At 43.3% G+C, this 19,446-nt stretch overlaps 1 protein-coding gene across 14 annotated transcripts in view; it reads left to right on the top strand.

Moving 5' to 3' along the window:
• NRG1 (neuregulin 1) overlaps nt 1-19,446 on the top strand; it is a 469,260-nt gene that overhangs the window by 421,009 nt on the left and 28,805 nt on the right. For all 14 annotated transcript variants that reach the window (XM_074569470.1, XM_074569471.1, XM_074569466.1 and 11 more), the window contains one exon: nt 18,940-19,069. In XM_074569470.1, coding sequence (XP_074425571.1) covers nt 18,940-19,069 — 130 coding nt within the window. The remainder of the gene's footprint in view (nt 1-18,939; nt 19,070-19,446) is intronic.

Raw genomic sequence — 19,446 nt, 5'->3', positions numbered from 1 at the left:
TGGCTTTAGCAGTATCACATCTGTTGCATATGGCCGGAAAATTTCCTCATTCCTTCCAAACCCAGATTTGATCTAATCTGAAATAGGTGCATGCAGTTACAAGGAGGGCTTTTTGTGGGCCTGTTAACATGCTGGAAGAAGAAACCCTGATAGCAATCACAGCATAACCCTCTGGATCCATAGGAGCCTTAGAAAAGGCTCCTTTTTGCAGTGTTTCAGAGCTATAAAGTGCCCCTTGTCTCTTTACCTCCGTGCACCTTTAGCATCACCAGAGTGAGCTGAAGCTGCCTGGAAATCAGAAGAATAAGAGGAGAACAGAGGAGCTGTTAAGATGCTTCTCACTGCAACTTTTAATGCAGCCTGATTTTCATAAAGGGCTGATCAGGGTAGTCTCAGCTAGTCCCGTTGGGTATTCAAATGCTAAGTTGTCCAAATTCATTGATCAGCTCAGATATCCAAAATCAGCGCTTGATGTCAAGGGCCTGCAATCCTTTGGCAATGTGCCAATCTATCTCATAAACTGCTGGTCTTTCACTGAAAAGTGCCACCTACTCCTGCTACTGCAACAATTCTCTGTTGTGCGTGAATGTCTGAAAAAAATGTAGCAGAGTAATTAAACAGAATAAGCACCTGCCAGTCCCTTTGGTTTCAGTGAAAGCTGCTCATACTCAGCACCTATGAAAAATATACTGTATGAGATCATGGTTTAATCAGAGAAATATTTAAGTACAGCTAGAGTCAAGGGCAATGCTGAATTCTGGAAGATTCACATCAGCTATGAAATCTTGCCAAACAATTTTTTTTTGTGGTAATGTACTTTAAGGAATGATGAGATTGATCCAGACTCATGAGCAGGGAATTGGGAATTGCATGTGATGTGTGGTTCCACATGGTTAAATATCCACCTGGAAGTGCAATCTTTCATTTTAATAAACGTTTTGCAGGCATTATATTTAGTAGGCAGGAGACCAAGCATTTTAGTTTAAGTGCTCCAAGGGACAAAAATAACAGTCATCCACAAAGGATCTAAAGATCTATAAGTCCTGGGATCCAAACGCACTTTTGTCTCTCCCATATATGTCTTTTCCTTTTCAGAGTTTGCTGACCCTTCAGAACAGAAGTACTTAGAGCACTGCAGTCTGTTTTACATATTGATTGTAAGATTAATGGCTGAACATGCTCCTTAGGAAGTAAAAAAAACAGAATTATGGACATGCTGTAAATGGCCAGAGATATATCTTCTACTTATTCATTCTTGTTATGTGAATAAATATCTTACATATAATTCTAAATAATCTCCTGAACTATATAATTTGCCTTGGACTCTCTTCCTCTTGCAACAGACCATTGCCAGAAAGCACGCCACCAACTCCAAAATTTCTCTTGATTCTTTTGATTTGAGTCTTTGAAATCCCACCTTCTCTGAGGTCACTATAAAATTATCGTGGCTGACAGTCATGCTCTGCATGCATGCTTGTTTACGTTAAGCATTACTTTTACTGTATGCTGGAAATAATTTTGCAAGAGAAAAGTTACGATCTCCTCAAAAAATATTATATGTATCATAAAGGGGGGGACTGAAGCAGTATTACTAGGCTGCAATGTGTGACAGCACAGGCTGAACAAATACATCCCTTCATCAGGCAGTTAAATCAGCCCCACAGGTAGCTGGAGCATTGCTGGAGCAGAGCACAAAATGCAGCACTGAGGTGGGTGGGTTTTTGCAGGAGGGACAGGAACGATTGGCATGTCCAGAAATGGGGCTGGCGTTACTGCGCAAGTCGGAGGACGCTCCCGCAGCTCTGCTGATCGTAGCTTGGCACAGAATACAGCAGGACCAGGTGACCTGAGCTCCTCCAGAGCTGCTCTCTAAAGCATGATGCCAGGGAGGGCTTTTCAAGGCATTTGAGAGTCTGTTGAGATTGAGACCCTGGCCCACTGTCTCCCAGGGGACACGCCACGTACACCTTGGCAGTGGTACACATGCATGTTGCATTGGGGTAGTGCTTTAAGCAGGCTGTCTGGGATAGGTGTGGTGTAAAGTTGAAGCCTAGAGGTTAATTAACTTTATTATTTAAGCGACTAAGAAAGGGGGATTCTTTCTTCAGTTCCCTTGCCTCATTGGCTGGAATTAGCTCAGATAATTGCCTCTCTTTTCTTGCCCTGTATTGCTGGGTAATTTCCTCTCATAATGTGTCTGTCACTTGCTCATAATTCACTCTACTAAAAATCCAGAAAGGCCTAGGTAAGGGCTAGGGAAAAGAAACCCACAGAAAAGCTGAATCTCCAATTTCAAATCCAAAGCAATAAGCTTTATATAATAAATAGGCTGCTGAAGTTCTAGTAAAATGGACTTCAAAAACACTTTAAAAGGCCTTTTTTTGTCAGACTAAGTAACTGAGCTGAGGCTTTTCTTTGTGACCCTTTGTTTAACACCAAGGGCATGTTCTGTATCAAGATATAACCAGACCTGTCTCCAGAGAGCAGTCAGTCTAGGAGAGGAGCCAGGCACACCAGAACATGCAGGGGATGCAATTACTGATGGGTCTGGTTACTGTGTCGAGCCTGCTCCTGTGCAAGAACCCCTCCAGCCTCTCTTACTCAACCGGTTTACACACTTCTGTGCTCCAGACAAACTCATACCTGGCGGTAAGGAAGAGGACAGCCCTCTTGATGTTAGTCACAGGAAAGTTGCATCTTTGCCAGCCCAGCACATCACCTGCCGCTGCATGCCGTCCCTAGCCCGCAGCACAGCAAGGCAGCATTTGTCAAGGTCTGGTGCTTCTAGAGCCCCAAAATACCCTTGCTGTCCTTACATCTTTCAGGGACAGTGCTGTAAGGGCACGTAAGTTGGGGAGGGAGAGGAAATTGAAATAGTTTCAACTGGTGAAGCAGGAGGGGCTGTGGGGAGGACTAGAGGGAAGAAATGTGGTGAGAAATAAAGATTCAGACAGGCAGACTGGACTGCTGGTCTGGCACAGCTAAAATAAACTGTCACGGGAAGGGTGAAAGGATCTGAAAACAAAAAGGGGTAAATGTGCTCTCTAGGTCCACTGCTACAACAGTGAGAGCCAGGCTTGGCCTTCAGCTCTGCATGGAGTCAGAAGTATCATTTTAGACAGCCATAATTCTTTTTCAGCCTCTGGAAACAGAGTCTAGTTGGCAAATTTCAGGCTATAATAAGGTCAAAGATTAAATCCCTGAAACTTGCTTTTTCCCATTTTATCTCAAAGCGATAGCGTCTTCCATTTATTTTTCCAATGGGACACACTCCACCCGATCACACAGAATATGTGTGAAAGATGGGAAGTAATGAATGACATCCTGTTCTCACTCATTTGTAAAACATGTCTGCTACTGACTTTGGGCCAAACACTAATCTCAGAAGACAGACCCAGGGTAATTCCACTAGGAGTTCATACTGTTGCATTTAAACTCACATTTTAGAAGGAGACTGCTGACTTTTGGGGTCCTTCCATTTTTGGACTCCCTAATTCAAGGCAGCTTCAAGGCAGGATGATCTCAACGTGTCTGACAAGCAAGCCAGCTCAAGAGCTCTCGAGCTGGTCGAACCAAAACCAGCAGTATCCTATAGAAAAAGGCTTGTACCTTTTACTTTAGAGGAATCACTTTGTGGCTGTCCCAACTTCGGAGCACTAAATAAGTAAAAATGAAAGGGTTTCTGGTAGAATTTCTGGAAAAATCAGTATCATTACTTTCGAGTGTCCATGACACAAGCAGCATATACTGCACCAGTCTGATAGACATGCATGGGGTATGCACCAGACAAGAGCTGTATGTGTTGACGACATAGCTAAAAGAGTTTGATAATGATTGAGTTCAAAGCTTTATTTTTCCTTTTTTACCATTTTTCACATAGTGTATTTCATCACAATTTAAAGCAAAATGATAAATGAAATCAAGGCAGTGATTGTTTCCTTGCAGGGAAAACTCTGACTGTCAGGCTTCCCATTCTTTTCCAAGGAAGTAGAGAAATATATTCCAATTTGTTTACTTCCAAATCCTTCTAAAAACATTAAACTTCCTTCTTAAATGCTATCTACTGACTTCTTGAATTTTTTTCTCTGGTTTTGATTACTAGCTATGAAATAAAACTTCAGAAGTGAAAAATGTTCCTCATGCTTTTGGAAGCACAAGGTTGTTTAGTATGTTCATTGTGCTGCTTGAACTTGTTTCTAGCCTTGCAAAATGCATGAAAGATTTTTTAATTTTATTTTTTCTAGTGTCATCTATTAATAGATGTCTCTTTGATACCCAAATTTCTTCTGATCAGTACGAGTAATGAAGGGAAGATCCTATTCCACAGCAAATGTCTGTAAGACACACAAAACTAACAGATCAAAACAAGTAAAAAAGACTTACTGCTCTAAGTTAAGCAAATGTATTTCATATTGTACTTAGTTTGATTTTATTATCCCTTAAAACATTTTTCCATTAGTCAACTCTTTAATCAAAGCTATCATCCACTCATTTAGACTTTTTTCTTTCCCTACATGTGAATGTTTTAAGCTTGTCTTTGTTTTCATCCCTAGCTAAAAAGGAAAATTTTTATCTAGGTGCTCAAATTCCCTGGTTTTCATGTGGGCAGTATCTCAAACTACTTAATTTAAATAGCTGCTCTTAGCCTTAGAAGCATTAAAGAAAACTGTGCTCAAAGGACCACTCTTCATTGGTGCATGTAAATAAAAGCAAATAAATCATGCAAAAATGTCAGAGAGGAAAAGGACCCACTCTCTCTCTTTCGCAGTGGGATCGGTTTCTCATTTCAGTCCAGTCATAAGTGACTTTCACAGATAAATCCACCTGGCCTGTTTGCCCTGTTGTGTCAAAGCAGACTCCTTGCACAGGTGAATGCAATTTCATCCCACTCGGTGAGTTTCATAAAGGCCATGGAAATCAATGGCACCCAGGGGCCATCTCTACAGTACTGGGAGAGTAAAAGATTGCACACGCCCGGTAACTTAGCACACCACTGGCATACTACCAACACAAGACTTTCATTGCTGCTGTGATATCGCTGCTACTGGTAACAGAATACATGGCTTTGGTGGAATGAAGCACGGCATTGGGTAAATGGAGGAAGACAACAGTGTCTGACACAGCACTATCTGTCATTTAGGTTTTGTGTCCTGCTGACCAAGGTTAAATAAGGCAGACAGCTGACATAGGTCTCTGATTCAACAGGAAAGTTGAAAAAGACATGAACTCAGCTTTGCTTGACTGTAAGAGAATACCCTGAAGAAAGAAAAAAGTCATTCTGTTCTGCCCTGAGATACTCAAACTTTGAATTGTCTTCATTGACCTTGAAGTATTTTCCAGTGAGGAAATGCATGCTGTGAAAGGCAGGATGGGTTTAGGCTAGAATTGCTGTTCTCTATATTCATAGGGATCTTTGTGCCAGGAACACTTACTGAGTTTCTGGGGGTGCAAATTGGTCAGGGAGGCTGCAGGGGAGGGCTGACAGTGGAAAGTGCAGAGGCACCACTCCCACCAAGCAGCCCCCACAGCTTTTTGGTGCAGCCTCATGCCAACAGCATCAGCTCTGGCAGCACCGAGATGCGACACTGCCTGGGCACAGCCACGACGCCGCCACGCGCGGCGGGCTGGCTTCCACCTCTTTCCCACACACACTCCTCAGCCCTGGAGAAAATGAGCCAGTGACTACTTTTGTCCTGTGAAAAGGCTCAACCTTGTCTCAGTATTCTTAAGAGTCAAAAAAAATTGGTCATTACTAAAACCCTCATCACCTCCCAGACTGGTAATTTGCTCCTTGCAGGTCACTGGGTATAGCAGCCAAGGATCCTTTGAAAGCTGTATTTACAGGCAGTTTTGCGGTGGATTGCATTGTTTCTCAGGCTATGGTAAAATGCTGTTGCAATACTACCAGCACATAAAATAGGCAGAATCCCTGCAGCATTTGGTTTCTTTCCTCAAGCTACATTTTAGCTTTCACTTCAAAGGAAAAAGGGAAAGCCTAACTTTTTGGGTTGCAATACATGATAGGCTCAAAGGCTGAAAAGCAACAAAACAATACAAACACTGAGAGAATTATTTTTTTATATCCTGCTGTTCTCCTTCTAAACTAATTTCAGGATTTTGAAGGCTTGGCTCAGGGTTTTTAAATGTCTCAGATTATTGATCTTGTTTTAGCTCATACTGCAAGGCAATATTTTTAAATAAATAAGTGGTAGGTCTATGTCTTCCATAACTTCAGGAGAGCTCCACCACTGCCACTGTCAAGTGTTTGCCTAAAACATTGGTCCCGAGCACTTGGTAGCTTCCCCAGTTGGCGCCAAATTGCTGTCCTGTCCTGGAGACCTTCAGGAATTCCTCTTTGTTCCCAAGCCTAGAACAAGCATGGAAAAGATCAATGAATCTGCCCAATAATTGTGGCATGTGAAGCATTTTTTTGGTGGAAACCACACCTAGCTTCATTGGGCTTGGGTGTACAATTCTCTTCCAGACTTTGCGTTGTCTTTCGGACTTTGGCAAATTACTGGCTGAAACCCAGGAAATAATGGTATCAGATGAGCAATACGACAAGAGCAGTTCCTGGGGTGTCGGGGTCTCTCCTGTGGGGTGGTAGATAGCAGTTGCCTCACCTGCAGGGGACAATGACACATTTGACATTCACGGTTCTCATTAGCACAGATTTTTGCTTGAAGGTACACCCCATGGCACCATAAAAGGGATGCAGCAAACAATTCAGTTTATAGACTGAAAGAAGACGGAAAAACAAACTTTCTAAAAGGTCTACTAATGAATATGTGCTTTCATTTTGATACAAAGGGGCACAAAAGTGTTTGGAGCAAATGGAGTGCTTGGACGGTCATTGGTAGGTTACCACATGCACTGACAGTTCTCTGCAACGAGCCCAAAGATTAGGCCCAGTCTGTAGGAGAAGGGTAATCCTTTCACCTCATGTAGTGCTTTGAAATTAAGACGTTAAAAATGTGTAGGCTTGGTGGATGCTCACTTTGTCTCCCTGTGTCTGGAGGGCTCCTTGTGCATGACACCACTAGAGCACAGCTTTCTTCTCTTACCCAGACAGCTAGGACCTCCACCCCATCGGGCTTTTCCAGTGTCACCAGTGCGTTCTTTCTGCATCCCTCCAGTGGTTTCTCATCTCATTGCATGCCAGCCCCCATACAGCTTATCTCCTCTTCCCTCCCACTCACACAAATGCAGGTTCCCACCTGCAGGCAGCAATTGGGTGCTGCTTTCCATAAAACAGTTGTTCAAAGAGCCACTTAAATATTTCCCCCTGCTTGGAGGGGCTCTCTGTAAGCCTCAACTCTTCATTTTACGAGGAATATTCTCTGTTGTGGAAGAACTTACAAAAAATCTTGGCTGTCACCATGAAGAGTTTCCTGATGTTTTCTTGTGTCCCCATCTCTGCCCTTTACATGCCCTATGAACTCTTCACATTTCTGGCCAGTGTTCTCCTTGACCTTGGTACACAACAGCATCCCAGCTCTGTTTACAGTGACAGAAATAATAAATGCCGTCAAAGAGCCCCTTCTAAGCTGAAGAACAAGGGCCAAGGATAGCACTGCATTAGCAAAGTTGGTTTGTGTTAGAAAGGCGACTACCATGTGTAAAGAGGGCTTTTTTTTTGGTCACAAGTTTTCCCTTATATGACTGTGTGTGCACTGTTGCCACATCTCCTTCCCTTAGGTGGACAAAGATCTTGACTTTCTGTTGAAAGTATGATGTTCATCTGGACTGCATGTTCTCCTTCCCCCTGAGACTGCCTCTTGCAGAGACACACTCTGTTCAGGCTGTTGAACCCTTTTCTCATTCCTAAGGATCCATCCCTTTTACAGGTCTGCACAAATACAGGAGTATGACAATGACTCCATTAACACAGCAATTGCTTGGAATCTGTTAGCATTTCATTATAAATCTGATTTTTGACAGATTTATAACCAGACTGTAGAAATTAACTGCTGGAGGAAAAGTGCCATTTAGTCTCAACATGAACACATTTTATTTTTCTACACGGTTGTATTTTTTCTTACCAGACTTTTTTTAGAGGCTAGAAAAATAACCTTATGCTTGTTTTAATGTACTTCTTTTAAAGTGAAAAAAAACTCTAACTTTTTCATAAACATTTAAAACCTGTCTGGAACAGTGACATGTTTATTGCATACTCCTCTCTGATGTTTCTTGAGAACAGGTACTGATTAAATGACAGTTTCTATATCAGCACATTAAAATACAACTTCACTGAAGAAATAACAGCTGAATAAAATAAGGTTAGCAGGTAAATAAAATAAAGTGCCAGAACAAATAATGCCATTGATAGACGGAACGTAGCATTTCCTATTGCAACAAATATACTACCGTTCATTTTCACAAAAGCAACTTGATAGCAGATATTAATTAAGGACGGCATCGCATTCCCTTGGCAGTAACCTGGAGTTTTGCCATGGAGCTTTGCCGGTGAACCCAAGGTGAAGTACTGCACACCTTTTGATGCAGGTGGTGGCAGAAGTCACGGGAGCCGGGACAGGGCGGGGAGAGCAGGCTCACGGGACTGGCTCTGGGTGGAAGCACTTCTCCTCTGCATTCGTGACTGCCACCCACCCACAGCAGTTCACAGAGGTCCTGGGCAGGGGCAGCAGTAGTCACAGGGGGCACACTGAGCTGGTGCCCGCTAATGCAGCTGCTGCTGACACATCCCACCATCCTTTGAAGCCTGTTGGAGTCAGTCCCAGCAGGACTTCAGCCCACAGTTTGAAAAAACCTTCTTTCAGCCTAAGCAATCTGAAATGTTTCCTTTTAGCCCCACTAGTCATGTTTTCTGGGCCATTCTTCTTTACGTTTTTACTGTCATGAGTACTGTTTCGTACACACTTGTTTTCAGACAAAACTATAAACAATGACAGTTTCATACCCCCCAGCTGGAAATTGAGGAGGGAAATGAGAAAAGGCTCCTTACTGCAGAAAGCACTTTCTTTGATAGGAATTTCAAGTGCTTTTGACAGTTTGCTATGAAAGGACCCTGCTTACAGGGTCCAAACGATCTTGCTACAAGCAAAGCACCTAATAATGTCTCTCTCCACCACTCTCCTCTGGAGAAATTCCAAGCAGGGAAGTGGTGACTCTGGGTTTTTCAGAAAAGGTGGGTCAGATGGCTATGCTGGTGGATAGCAGAGTGGAAATTTCCCTGTGCACCCATGCAGAGAAGATTTTTCTCCTTGGTCTCAGTGAGCAACTCCAAAACAGGCCAGAAGGCTGGATCCTCTAGCAAAGACTCCATAAGAGACCCAGCAGCTCTTATACCTTTTTCCAAGGGGAACAGTCCATTTCAAATATCAGGAATAAGTTCTAACAGTGAGAGAATAAGTCTTTCTTCTTTTCTACCCATTGTAGCTCAAAATTTGTTTTGAATTGTAAAGCATCTTTAATAAAAACAAAAAATCTGAGGCCTTGGAAATCTCTGCTGAAATACAAATATCAAAGTAAACTGACAAATAAATTTCAGCTTCGGTGCATTAGGAAGGAAGCTCTCTTTGATAAGCATTCTTGTTGTTTATTTGTCTCCCTTACCTGCCAGCCTTATTGGGGGTCCTTTCTTGTAATGCTTTCTTATCATAGATATCAAGGAGATACTTGGCAACCTGTGAGCTATCCTTTGTGTTTTCTGAGAGAAGTTGCCTTTGCCGTATCTTTTACTGAGAAATGGAGGTATATTTCTGTACTACTCTATGTTTCAAAGGGTGTTGCAAGAACTACCGTTACATGGGAACAGCCAAACTCTGCTACTCTTCTTTTCCTCACCACCCAGGGACCTCAGACTGGTTAAAGAGATTGGGCTGTAATTGCCTCAAGGCCAGCACATCCCTTTCAGGCCTCAAGTTACCAGTGGCTTCTTCCCACGGCCACCCCCGTGATGCAGAAGGCCACTGGGGAAGCAACAGATAGTCTTCTGTGCTTTGGGGATGGGGGGCAGGAGGAGTGGACATGCCCTTAATGACTTTGAAGATGTGCTTCAAAATCAATTAAAACTTATTTCATTGTGGGACTAGTAAATTAGTAAATGTTTTTCACTGCAGAGTATGCAATAGGAGACAGATTATATGCATGCCTAGGAATCCTGGACTGGATATTTAATTATTCAAGGAAAGGCTGCAGACATGGCTTCCTCTTGCAAACTTATTTAATGTGGGCTATGTCAGTGGGCAAGCTTTGCCTTTAACGGGGCTGAACACTCAAGGCGCCATGCTTAAATCCATTCTACTTCAGAAAAACTTTTTAAAGACACCAAGAAAAAACATGGAAGAGAATGTGACTATAAATTAAGCACGTACTTGAGTGCTATCTTGAATTTATGTGGGCTTATATGCTCAGTTTTAAGTATGTTCTTGCTGAAACACTTTCCTGAAGCAGGGTCCCTGACAAGGATTATCACTTTGACTTTACATGAAACATCATTTGTAATAGAAAGCTTGCATGCTTCCTTTCATAAGCTGCTGAATAGTCTTTATTATCCCTGCATCTCTGTAAGCAGGTAGCACTAAAGAAGAGAAGAGATTTTGCACTTATCTGCAGAAATATAATTGGATACTTGGAATTAATAAGAAAAATCCTTCAGAGGAAAGAGGAAGAAGAACAGATTTTGACTGACTATGTCATAATGGGATGGAAGTATTTCAATACTTAATGTCATAAGGAAATAGTTATGTCAGTATCAGTACGTACCCATCAAGGCAAACTTGATGGTACCAGGTGGAACCTGTAACACAATCCTCTGCCACAGTAACATTCAGGAGCAGTAATACAGCCCTGCTACCACAGCTGAGACTAACTTCAGCTAATCAGAGTTAGATGTTTTATTATTATTTGGTTTAGTAAGTGAATGTGGGTTACAGTACTGGTTAACCACATGATAGACCCTCACAGAAAGCATCAGACGTGGCCTGGAGAAGGGAAAAAATCCCGATTTTGCATCCTGAGGCATGGAAGGCACTGTAAGCACAGCTGTACTTGCTGCCTCAGGGAGCTTACTGCCATACCAAACCTGCAGTTGGACTTGGGCAGCTGACAGGGCCCTAGGATAGTGTAAGGATTTCTCTCTGGACAGTTCCTTGAAGGACAGCAATCTGTCTTCATAATCTTGGTAGTCTTTGTCTGTGTGTCCTTTCAGTTCTGTCAAGGCTCTTTCTCCCCCTTTTTTAAAAATAAAAGTCTTTTTGAGTTAAAACCGTTGAGCACAGTTGTTTGCTTTATGGAGAAATGATGCTGTTTGCATTAGGGTGCTCCCCACTCTGCCTTGCAGAATTAGGGCATTTGTGACTTGAGAAATGAGCCCAAGTTCTGTGTTTTATTAGCTCAAGTCCAGTTCTCTTGTCAGTAGGGAGGTTTCCATCTAGGTCCTATCAGTCACCTCTCCAGGCTATAATGCAACTGCAGATGGTGTAATAGCCTCTTTCTCATTGGTTAGGCAGGGTCATGACACCAACAGGAAACCTGACCTGCCCAGTGGTTTGGTGCAATCAGTTCTCCTGGGGTTGGTATCTACACCAGGACATGTAGAAGAAGATGGCTTCTTTCCTGTCCAACAGCTGGTTTCTCTTCCTTATGCATTGGCTCCCCTAGCTGTGCACTGGAGGAGGAACTGGATGGACTCTCTGGGCAGCTCTTGCTTCATGAAGCTTCACCTCCTTTTTTAAATGTTCTATGCATTTTCGAGGGCCTCCTCTGCATCTGCACTGATGGTCCTTCCCCAGCAGCCCGAAGAGACCTTTCAGAGCTCTGTGGAGGAGCTGTCACATACACGGGAGTAATGTCCCCAGTGGCAGAGCACATCTAACGAAATGTTTAGGGGTTGTTCTCCATGGGCTCTGCCCTGTTACAAATTTCCAGCGCAATGAGTTATTTACTTACCTTGCTGCACAGCAAGCATGGAAAAGATCAGGATGCAGTCTCTCAAGCAAGGTGAGCCAGGAATCCTTTCCTACAATTTATTTGGCCACCCAGGCTTTTCCACATGGTGGGATGCTCTCCAGTGCAGCAAAGGACTCCACATTGGTAAAGTTCACTATATTGTGGCAGTTGCATTCAGCTGCATATCTGCTGTCTGCTTTAATATATGGCCTATACCTTAGAAAACCCTAATCCAAGGGTTTTCAGACCCTCCCACCCATTCCTGGCATTTTCAAGGTTGTTTGAGAGTCCCTCAGTAGTAAAGGCACTTCCCTATCTGGCTGTCAGTTTAGCATTCCTGGGCTTAGACCTGTTTTTCCGGCAGTGGTTCTGTCTACACGTATTTCCTCTGCACCTCCTTTCTTTTATTTTTTTGCTGCCCCTCCCCACCACACATACATTTTTCCTCTTGGGACCTTGTGGCCTGTCACTGCCTTGTGTTTTGCCATTCATGTCTCCCCTCACCAGGTGGGGAATGTTTTCTAAAGGCCCTTGCAGACCTTTTGCAGACGCTTATCACATCACCCTAAAGTGAAAGCTGACATCTTTCATGACAATGGGAAAGTATGCCTTGTCTCAAAGCACAGTTTTGAGCAGGTTTCCTCATGCACCCTTGCACTCTTCCACAACCCACACTGCCCCCTTTTCTCTGAAAACTCTAGAGTTTGCAAGCAGTAATTCCAAGCAGTAATTTCCTCACTAACAACCCATGAGCTGTGTGTCCCTGCCCATCTTTCCTCCCACCTCAAAGTTAAATGAAGCAAACCAAAATTGTTCCTGGTTGGGCTGTCTTTAGCATGTGTCACCTCTTGACCCTCGGTGGTGAGCCAGATGCTGTGCAGGTCTCGCAGTCGCACGCCTGCCAACTGGGTCAGTCTGCTGGACTATCGTGGAGGAAGCGATCGGGTGGTGCAGCGAGCTGAAGCGTCTGTCCTTTGTTTTTCTTTTTCCTCTTTTTTTTTTTTTTTGCTTTCCTTTGCTTTGCTAAGGTTGCATTCATGAGGGGAAACTGCTGCCGAGTCCGTGTCGTAGGGGGAAGAGGGACACGCCGCCTTGGTTCAGCAAGAGTTTATGTGCTCTCAGTCTTTCCTGAAGTTTCTATCTTGCAGTCCCAGCAATTTCCTGTTTCCTTCTTGCTGGCCCTGATCTTCATAGAGATAGTGCCAAAGTGAGAAAGCACTGTCTTAGGGCCAGGGAGTAATTCCACTAACTTGTAAGCACTTAATTCCAGCTTCTGGCAAAACAGCAGGCTCCTTAAATGATCTCCTGTGAAAGTCCTAGGAATCTGTTACATTGCATGTTATTTGTGAAGACAGAGGCTGAAAAAAATTTATAACTAGATTGAACAGCCAGTTTAGTGTATTACATCACCAAAGCAATGTGAAAAATTCAGAGCAGCCCCATGAAATAGACAGTGAATGCCTCCTATAGAGATTTGGGATTTATTTATTTATTTTCTCTGAGGTGTATTTGTTGGTGTTGGTAGTTTTTTATACCTTTGGTATGCTCAGAGCTACATGGATTCAGTTTCAGCTCTGGAACCAATAAGTATGAAGGACATGAAATACGTCCTTCTACACGCTTGGTAAAATGGAAATTCTTGTTTGTTCAGAAAGGGGCTAGTTTTTGATTGCTCTCAGGTTTTGGCTTCTGTTCTCCTTGAAGGTACCCATATAGTTTTTGCTGCCCATAGTTATGCTGGAACCAGCAGTTTCCCTCATTTAGTGCAGCACAGAAATGCCAAGGTTTCCTCAAGTGGCAAGTGCTTTGCAAGCAAGTCGGGCTCACTGGGGAAGTCAGAGTGAGCTGAAGAGGCTCAGTACCCAGTGGGAAGCCAAGACAGAACTGGATTGTGCTTCTAAAGAAATGAATGAGCTTCAACTGAGGGAACATGTGTTAGTAAAGCTGAGTTTCTTCTTGTGGCACACACTTCATCACCCCAAAGGTGGGACACACCAAAGGTGGCACACACTTCGTCACACCAAGGCTCACTTGTGTGCACTGTCTCTCCACCTCCTTCCGTCCCTCTGTCCCTCCCTCAGACCATGCAGGTCTCTTCCTCTTCCATTAGCATGAGCTGGAAGTAGGCTTTGTTCAAGCTTTAGTCTCAGAAAACAGTGATAAGTAGGAGTATTTATTCTGTTCCTCTCCGGTAATTTGTTCTTTTTGTTCACAAAAAGAGACTGGAAAGGTCTCCACCTGCAGTCCAATCAGGCGGCATATTTACATCCAGCAAGTGGCCTTCCAGTGAGAATGGCAAACCTTCCTTTGTGCTGCAGCTGCCACTTCATCTCCATTGAGTCATAAGCGTTTCACTAGGCACCCTGCATGACTTTGAGTGTGTCCTCTGATTTTACACCAGCTTTGCAGAAACTCAATTCAGAGAGGCATGGATACTATTCTGTTTAGGTTGCAAAGCCCTTCCCTCTCAGTCTGCGTTCAGAGATCCCTTAGGGCTCCTCTCAGCAGACTGCCTCACCTCTGCAGGGCCTGGGAGTCCTGCTGCTGTGGCCACTGAACTTCAGAGGGTTTTTTTGGAAAGGGAAGAGAGAGAAAGAGAATGCAATTTTCTTTTTCAGGACAAAAAATGGTCAGAGATTCCCCAGGTAAGCTCAGAATTAGAGGAAGTTGTGTCTGCTTCACATTAAATGATCCTAAGGTAGTTTTGCAGCAGAAATTCACATTTTGGAGTTTTTGAAAGATGCAATAGGTCCTATTTTTCTTCTTGTTAATGGCTTTAGGCAGTTCCTCTAGGTGGGAGCTGATCTCATTGTTTTTCAGGGCCACATGAATATTTGCACTAGTGGGGACTTTGTTCATACTGCGTGCAGTTGCTTTTTTAAGTGTGGTGTTTCTGCATTCAGGGAAGAAAAAAAAAAGGTAGAGTATGCAGTGTTTTCAGATGTTATCTTGTGCATGATATTTTCAAATTTCATTACAGCATGTAATTTAGTCTTTTCACTAAGCTAGGGGTTTGGTATAGGACTCTAGAGCAAACCAGCTTGTGCTAGTATAGATGAAGAAAACATTACAGAGAAGAAAGGAGGTACAAATTTTGAATAGGTGAATAAAGAACACTGCACAGATACGTGGTGTACAGCAGTGCTTTACCTCACCATTACTGGTCATTCCCACCATACATCCTTCAAGCCCACGTCTGCTAGAGATGTATGGAAAGGCAGTGTTTTGGGGCTAGTTATGGATTGTATGAAATGGGCTCTGATGAACACCTGCTCCCAAACACCACATTTCTTCCGTTATGTGGCTTTATGTGAAACCCAAAACCATAGTTAGTGTTTCTTGTATCTAATTTGCAAAATAGACTTACGGTCTATTATTGAGTACTGTCCATATGCCATAAAAACTATGCATCCTTTGCAAAGAAAAATTAGTGTCACAATTAACTCACTGGAGACTTTTTTCCTCCCCGCACCCCATGAAGTTACAAAGCTCTGGCAGATTGGCGCTGCAGTGCCAGTGAATCAGTATTGCAGAGAAAATTCTTGCGCAAGATTTATACAACAGTTTTGAGCATGCAATGCCAAAAGCGTGGGTAAAGGCACTCCTTACAAATATGCATAAATCCCTTGTATCATGAGGTTTCTCTGAGAGCTGCAGATTATTCCCATCTCTAGTAATCAGTTCAGAGCAATTGCTGCTATCCAAAGCTCACTTACATCAGCTGGGAAATAACTGTTACTTTGAAACTCCACGGTGATCTGCTTTTGATTGAGCTTCTGCTTAAAGGAAAAGCAGTAAGCAAGATGATGAAAACAATTATAGATAGCTACAAGCCCACTTGCTACTATATCTACCTTCATAATTCAAGTGAAAACATTCCATTAGCTAGCAGGGTAGCAAAATGGGGGTTTTTTTTGTCATAAATGCTGCAGATAATGTTGCTTTTTTCCCCTTCCAAATTAATGCATTAGCCTTCTGAGCTTGAGGACATCCTCAGAGTGCTTTTCTCACTTGCAGCTTGAAGTCTTTTAATAAGGTGAAAGGACACAATAGTGGATAAGCTATCAGCAGGGTTAAGCTTAACAGTGAATTTACCTGTTAAGACACACAAAGGCTTCAAAATATGCATTACTATATAGGTGGGATTCACTCACCCACATTTGTCACATCTTAGGTCTTGGTATGCCATAGCCTGTCATGTCAGGCATCTCCTTTGGGCTCTCCTTTCAAGCCGGTGAAGAAGGAAAGGCTCTTCCACAAGGCAAATCTCCCCATACTAAGATTCATGTCAAAGATGGTGGTAAGCCCACTGACATCAAGCGTAGACGACCCTTCACTGCTTGAGCTGATGGCAATCTGTTGGCCAGCCTTTTGTCAACATTGGGTGCAAAGTCCTGTTTGAACCGGTGCTAGCTGAAAGAGTGTCAGACTACTCTTAAAACATGACCCCTTTTCCTGCCTCTGGACAAGGCATAAATTTATCCTGGTCTGAGAGGTTATAAATCATGCTTTGAGGGGCCAGGAGAAAGGAATGTGTTATTACGAGGAATTAGTACTCCATGTTTGTGTTTCATTAGCACTTAGAGGCCCCAGTCAAGATCAGAATCTGGGGAGATGTGACACAATGAGTGGGTGCAACAGTGAGAAGCAGGAGGGAGCTGGAGTTTTGGAAGAGGTCACAGAAGGGCTTTTCCTGGCCCATCAGAGGAGGGCACCCCATGCAAGCAAAGCATCATGGAAGAAAGAGAAAGAAGCTGGCATGCTGGTGATTCATGGCAAAGGAAGGAAGGAAGGGGTATGAGACACGCTAGCTGTACAGGCAGATGGGATTTTGATGGAGTAAAAGCGGGAGCTTAAACATCCCAGTCACTATGTCATCTCTCATTGAAACAAGACAGCTACAGCCACTCTGAAAATGGTGCCAGCCAAGGTGGCCCATTCTCCCAAGAGCTGAGTGCTAAAAATGCAGTTTTACTTGGAAGATAATGGGAAACACATGAAAATCAAAAGTCACAGGGACTACTTCATCCTTATTCTCAGAAAGAAGAACTTGAAATATATAAGTCGTATTTGTTGATAGCCAAAAGCATGTTTTCTTTGGATTCAATGTGTGCAGCAAATGGTAGAACGTTACACATCACCTACTATAAACATGCCCCTTGGGTGCCTTTATGTTAGAAAAGGCATTGAATAGCAGACAACTTTTGTGTAGGTGCTTGCAGCTTTCTAGTCAGCTCCAGTGGAATCGGTCAGTAGATTAAAGCACTGTTCCACCTCTGGGTAGATGCTGGGTAGAAACAAAAATACTGGGATTTGTTCAGCACTGTAATAAAATTTTTTACTTCTGTATCTCTGGAGACAGCTAAATAAAAACAATGCAGGAATCTTCCCCACTTTTTACAGATGACAGTCACTTCAGTTGCTTTTAGACATTTAAATATTAGGCACATATTCTCAAGAGCTTAAATTTTCTTTGCAGTCAATGTAGGGAGACAGACACCATTAGAAGTGCTGTTTATACCACCCATTATGGGAATAAGTGGAGCTGCTTTATGTGAGTGATGGAGAACACCTTACGACTAAACACCTCAGTTTTAGGCAGATAAAATCAATTGAAATTAATAACCTGAATGACTTGCCAGAGGTCACATCAGTGGCATGGTTCCTGAGCTGAGTACTGTCTGGTGTCCAGGCTTCAAGCATGCCTATCCTGTTTTGACAGAATTTAGAATGAAACTCATCCAAACTAGGGGGCAACCAGAGATTCTAGTTTGGGTCTGCAACTGCAGCCTAGCAGGTACATGGTTGACTTAGGTGTAACTCAGCTCACAGAGGTGGTTTTGCAGGCACAGAGCAGCATGAGGAGCTGAGCATGTAGTATGGCCTCCCCATCATCCCTGTTGCTGTTAGCTAGTTTAGGGCAACCTCAGGTAGGGATCCTTACACTAGCAGTTTGAAGCAATGACTGCAGTGGGGGCTTTTTAAGCACTGACTTTCCTACAGTACTGCTCCCTTTGGTCAGGACACTATCATTTCCTTGGCAGACACTGCATGGGCAAATCCTAAGGGTGGGATTTGTCGTCCTAGCCTGTCAGCCTAGCTTGCCAGGCTGCTAACTAGACGCTGCTCTTGCCTTCTCCAGTTATTCCCTAAATGCAGCAGGGAGTAAGCTAAGAAACACTGCAGGCACAGTGGTATTTCCATTTAATAGCAACTTATACACCTAATAGTGTCTAGCAGCATTGGTGGCCCCAAACTGTTAATACTTCATGCAGATGAGCCCCTCTGCAGGAGATGCTAGGTTGGCCTCCAGATCAAAGAATCCACAAGGGTGGCAATCGTATATGCACAGGAAGGGATGATGCCTCCATCCCCCCTGTCCTATCCTCTCCTTCCCTACAGAGTTGAACCAAAGCAGCCACAGCTTTCATTTAGGAGCAGGGGAAGAGACATTCAGCATTCAGATGGTCACCCTCTCCCCTGGGAGGAAGGCAGTGGCTGGATTGAGGGGTTCAGTCCTGAGGGATTGAGTCAGCATGGGCCTCAGGTTAAGCTCCACTGAAAGACACCTACTTCAAGGCAATGCCAGGAAGAAGCCTCATCTGGTGCCTCATTTTATTGGGCAACTATATCAGCAGTCTGTAATGACTCTCACACACAAAAATCACTTGAATGCAATTAAAGTAATATAAGTAACTGCACATAAATTACAGATTTTTAATGACATACACACGAGCGTTGCAGAAATTTAAGGTCACTTGATAGACAGGGCTAGTGAAATCCTCCCTTCCTCCCAGGCTGTGTGTGGTGTAGCATATCTCTAGGTATGCATTTAAACTCCACTCCCCGTGTTGATCAACAAAACAGGTCAGGTAATTAGTGCTTGTGGTAGCAGCAGATAAAGAGCTCAGAGGACTTGCCAGATCCTCCTTGGCCTTACTTCTTCCCTCACATACAAGTACGCTTACCAGTCAGGAATTAAAATTAATCTGTTCTGATCCATATTTTCACTCTTGTCTTTTCCAGCCACTTCCACATCTACTACTGGGACAAGTCATCTCACGAAATGTGACATAAAGCAGAAGGCCTTCTGTGTAAATGGGGGAGAGTGTTACATGGTTAAAGACCTCCCAAACCCCCCAAGATACCTGTGCAGGTAAGAAATCCTGTTTGCTTGCCTTGGTGGAGCCACCAAGTTCCAGAAATGCTTTTTCTTTAAAGGAGCACCTGAAGAATTTCTTCTCCTGTACTTGCGGCATTAGATACTTCTTCATTTTTAAGTATGTGGATGTGAAAATAACTTACCAAGAATGACCTCTGTGCTCTATATATGAGGCATAACAGAGGCTAACCAGGAAATCTTCCCACATAATACTGGCACAGCAAGTCCCATTGACGTTTACATGGCATGAAGTAACACAGCTTGAGCCTTATGTTAGGAATAATTAAACAGATACTGTAAACTAAATACGCTGCAAATAGCAAAAAAGGTGTGTGTGTAACTGCATTGGATAAGTACCCTTTATACAGGAC

Source organism: Larus michahellis, chromosome Z, assembly GCF_964199755.1.
Source record: "Larus michahellis chromosome Z, bLarMic1.1, whole genome shotgun sequence".
Classification (NCBI taxonomy): Eukaryota; Metazoa; Chordata; class Aves; order Charadriiformes; family Laridae; genus Larus; species Larus michahellis.
The sequence above is the reverse complement of the archived record's forward strand: the minus strand, read 5'-3'. Positions and strand labels throughout refer to the sequence as shown.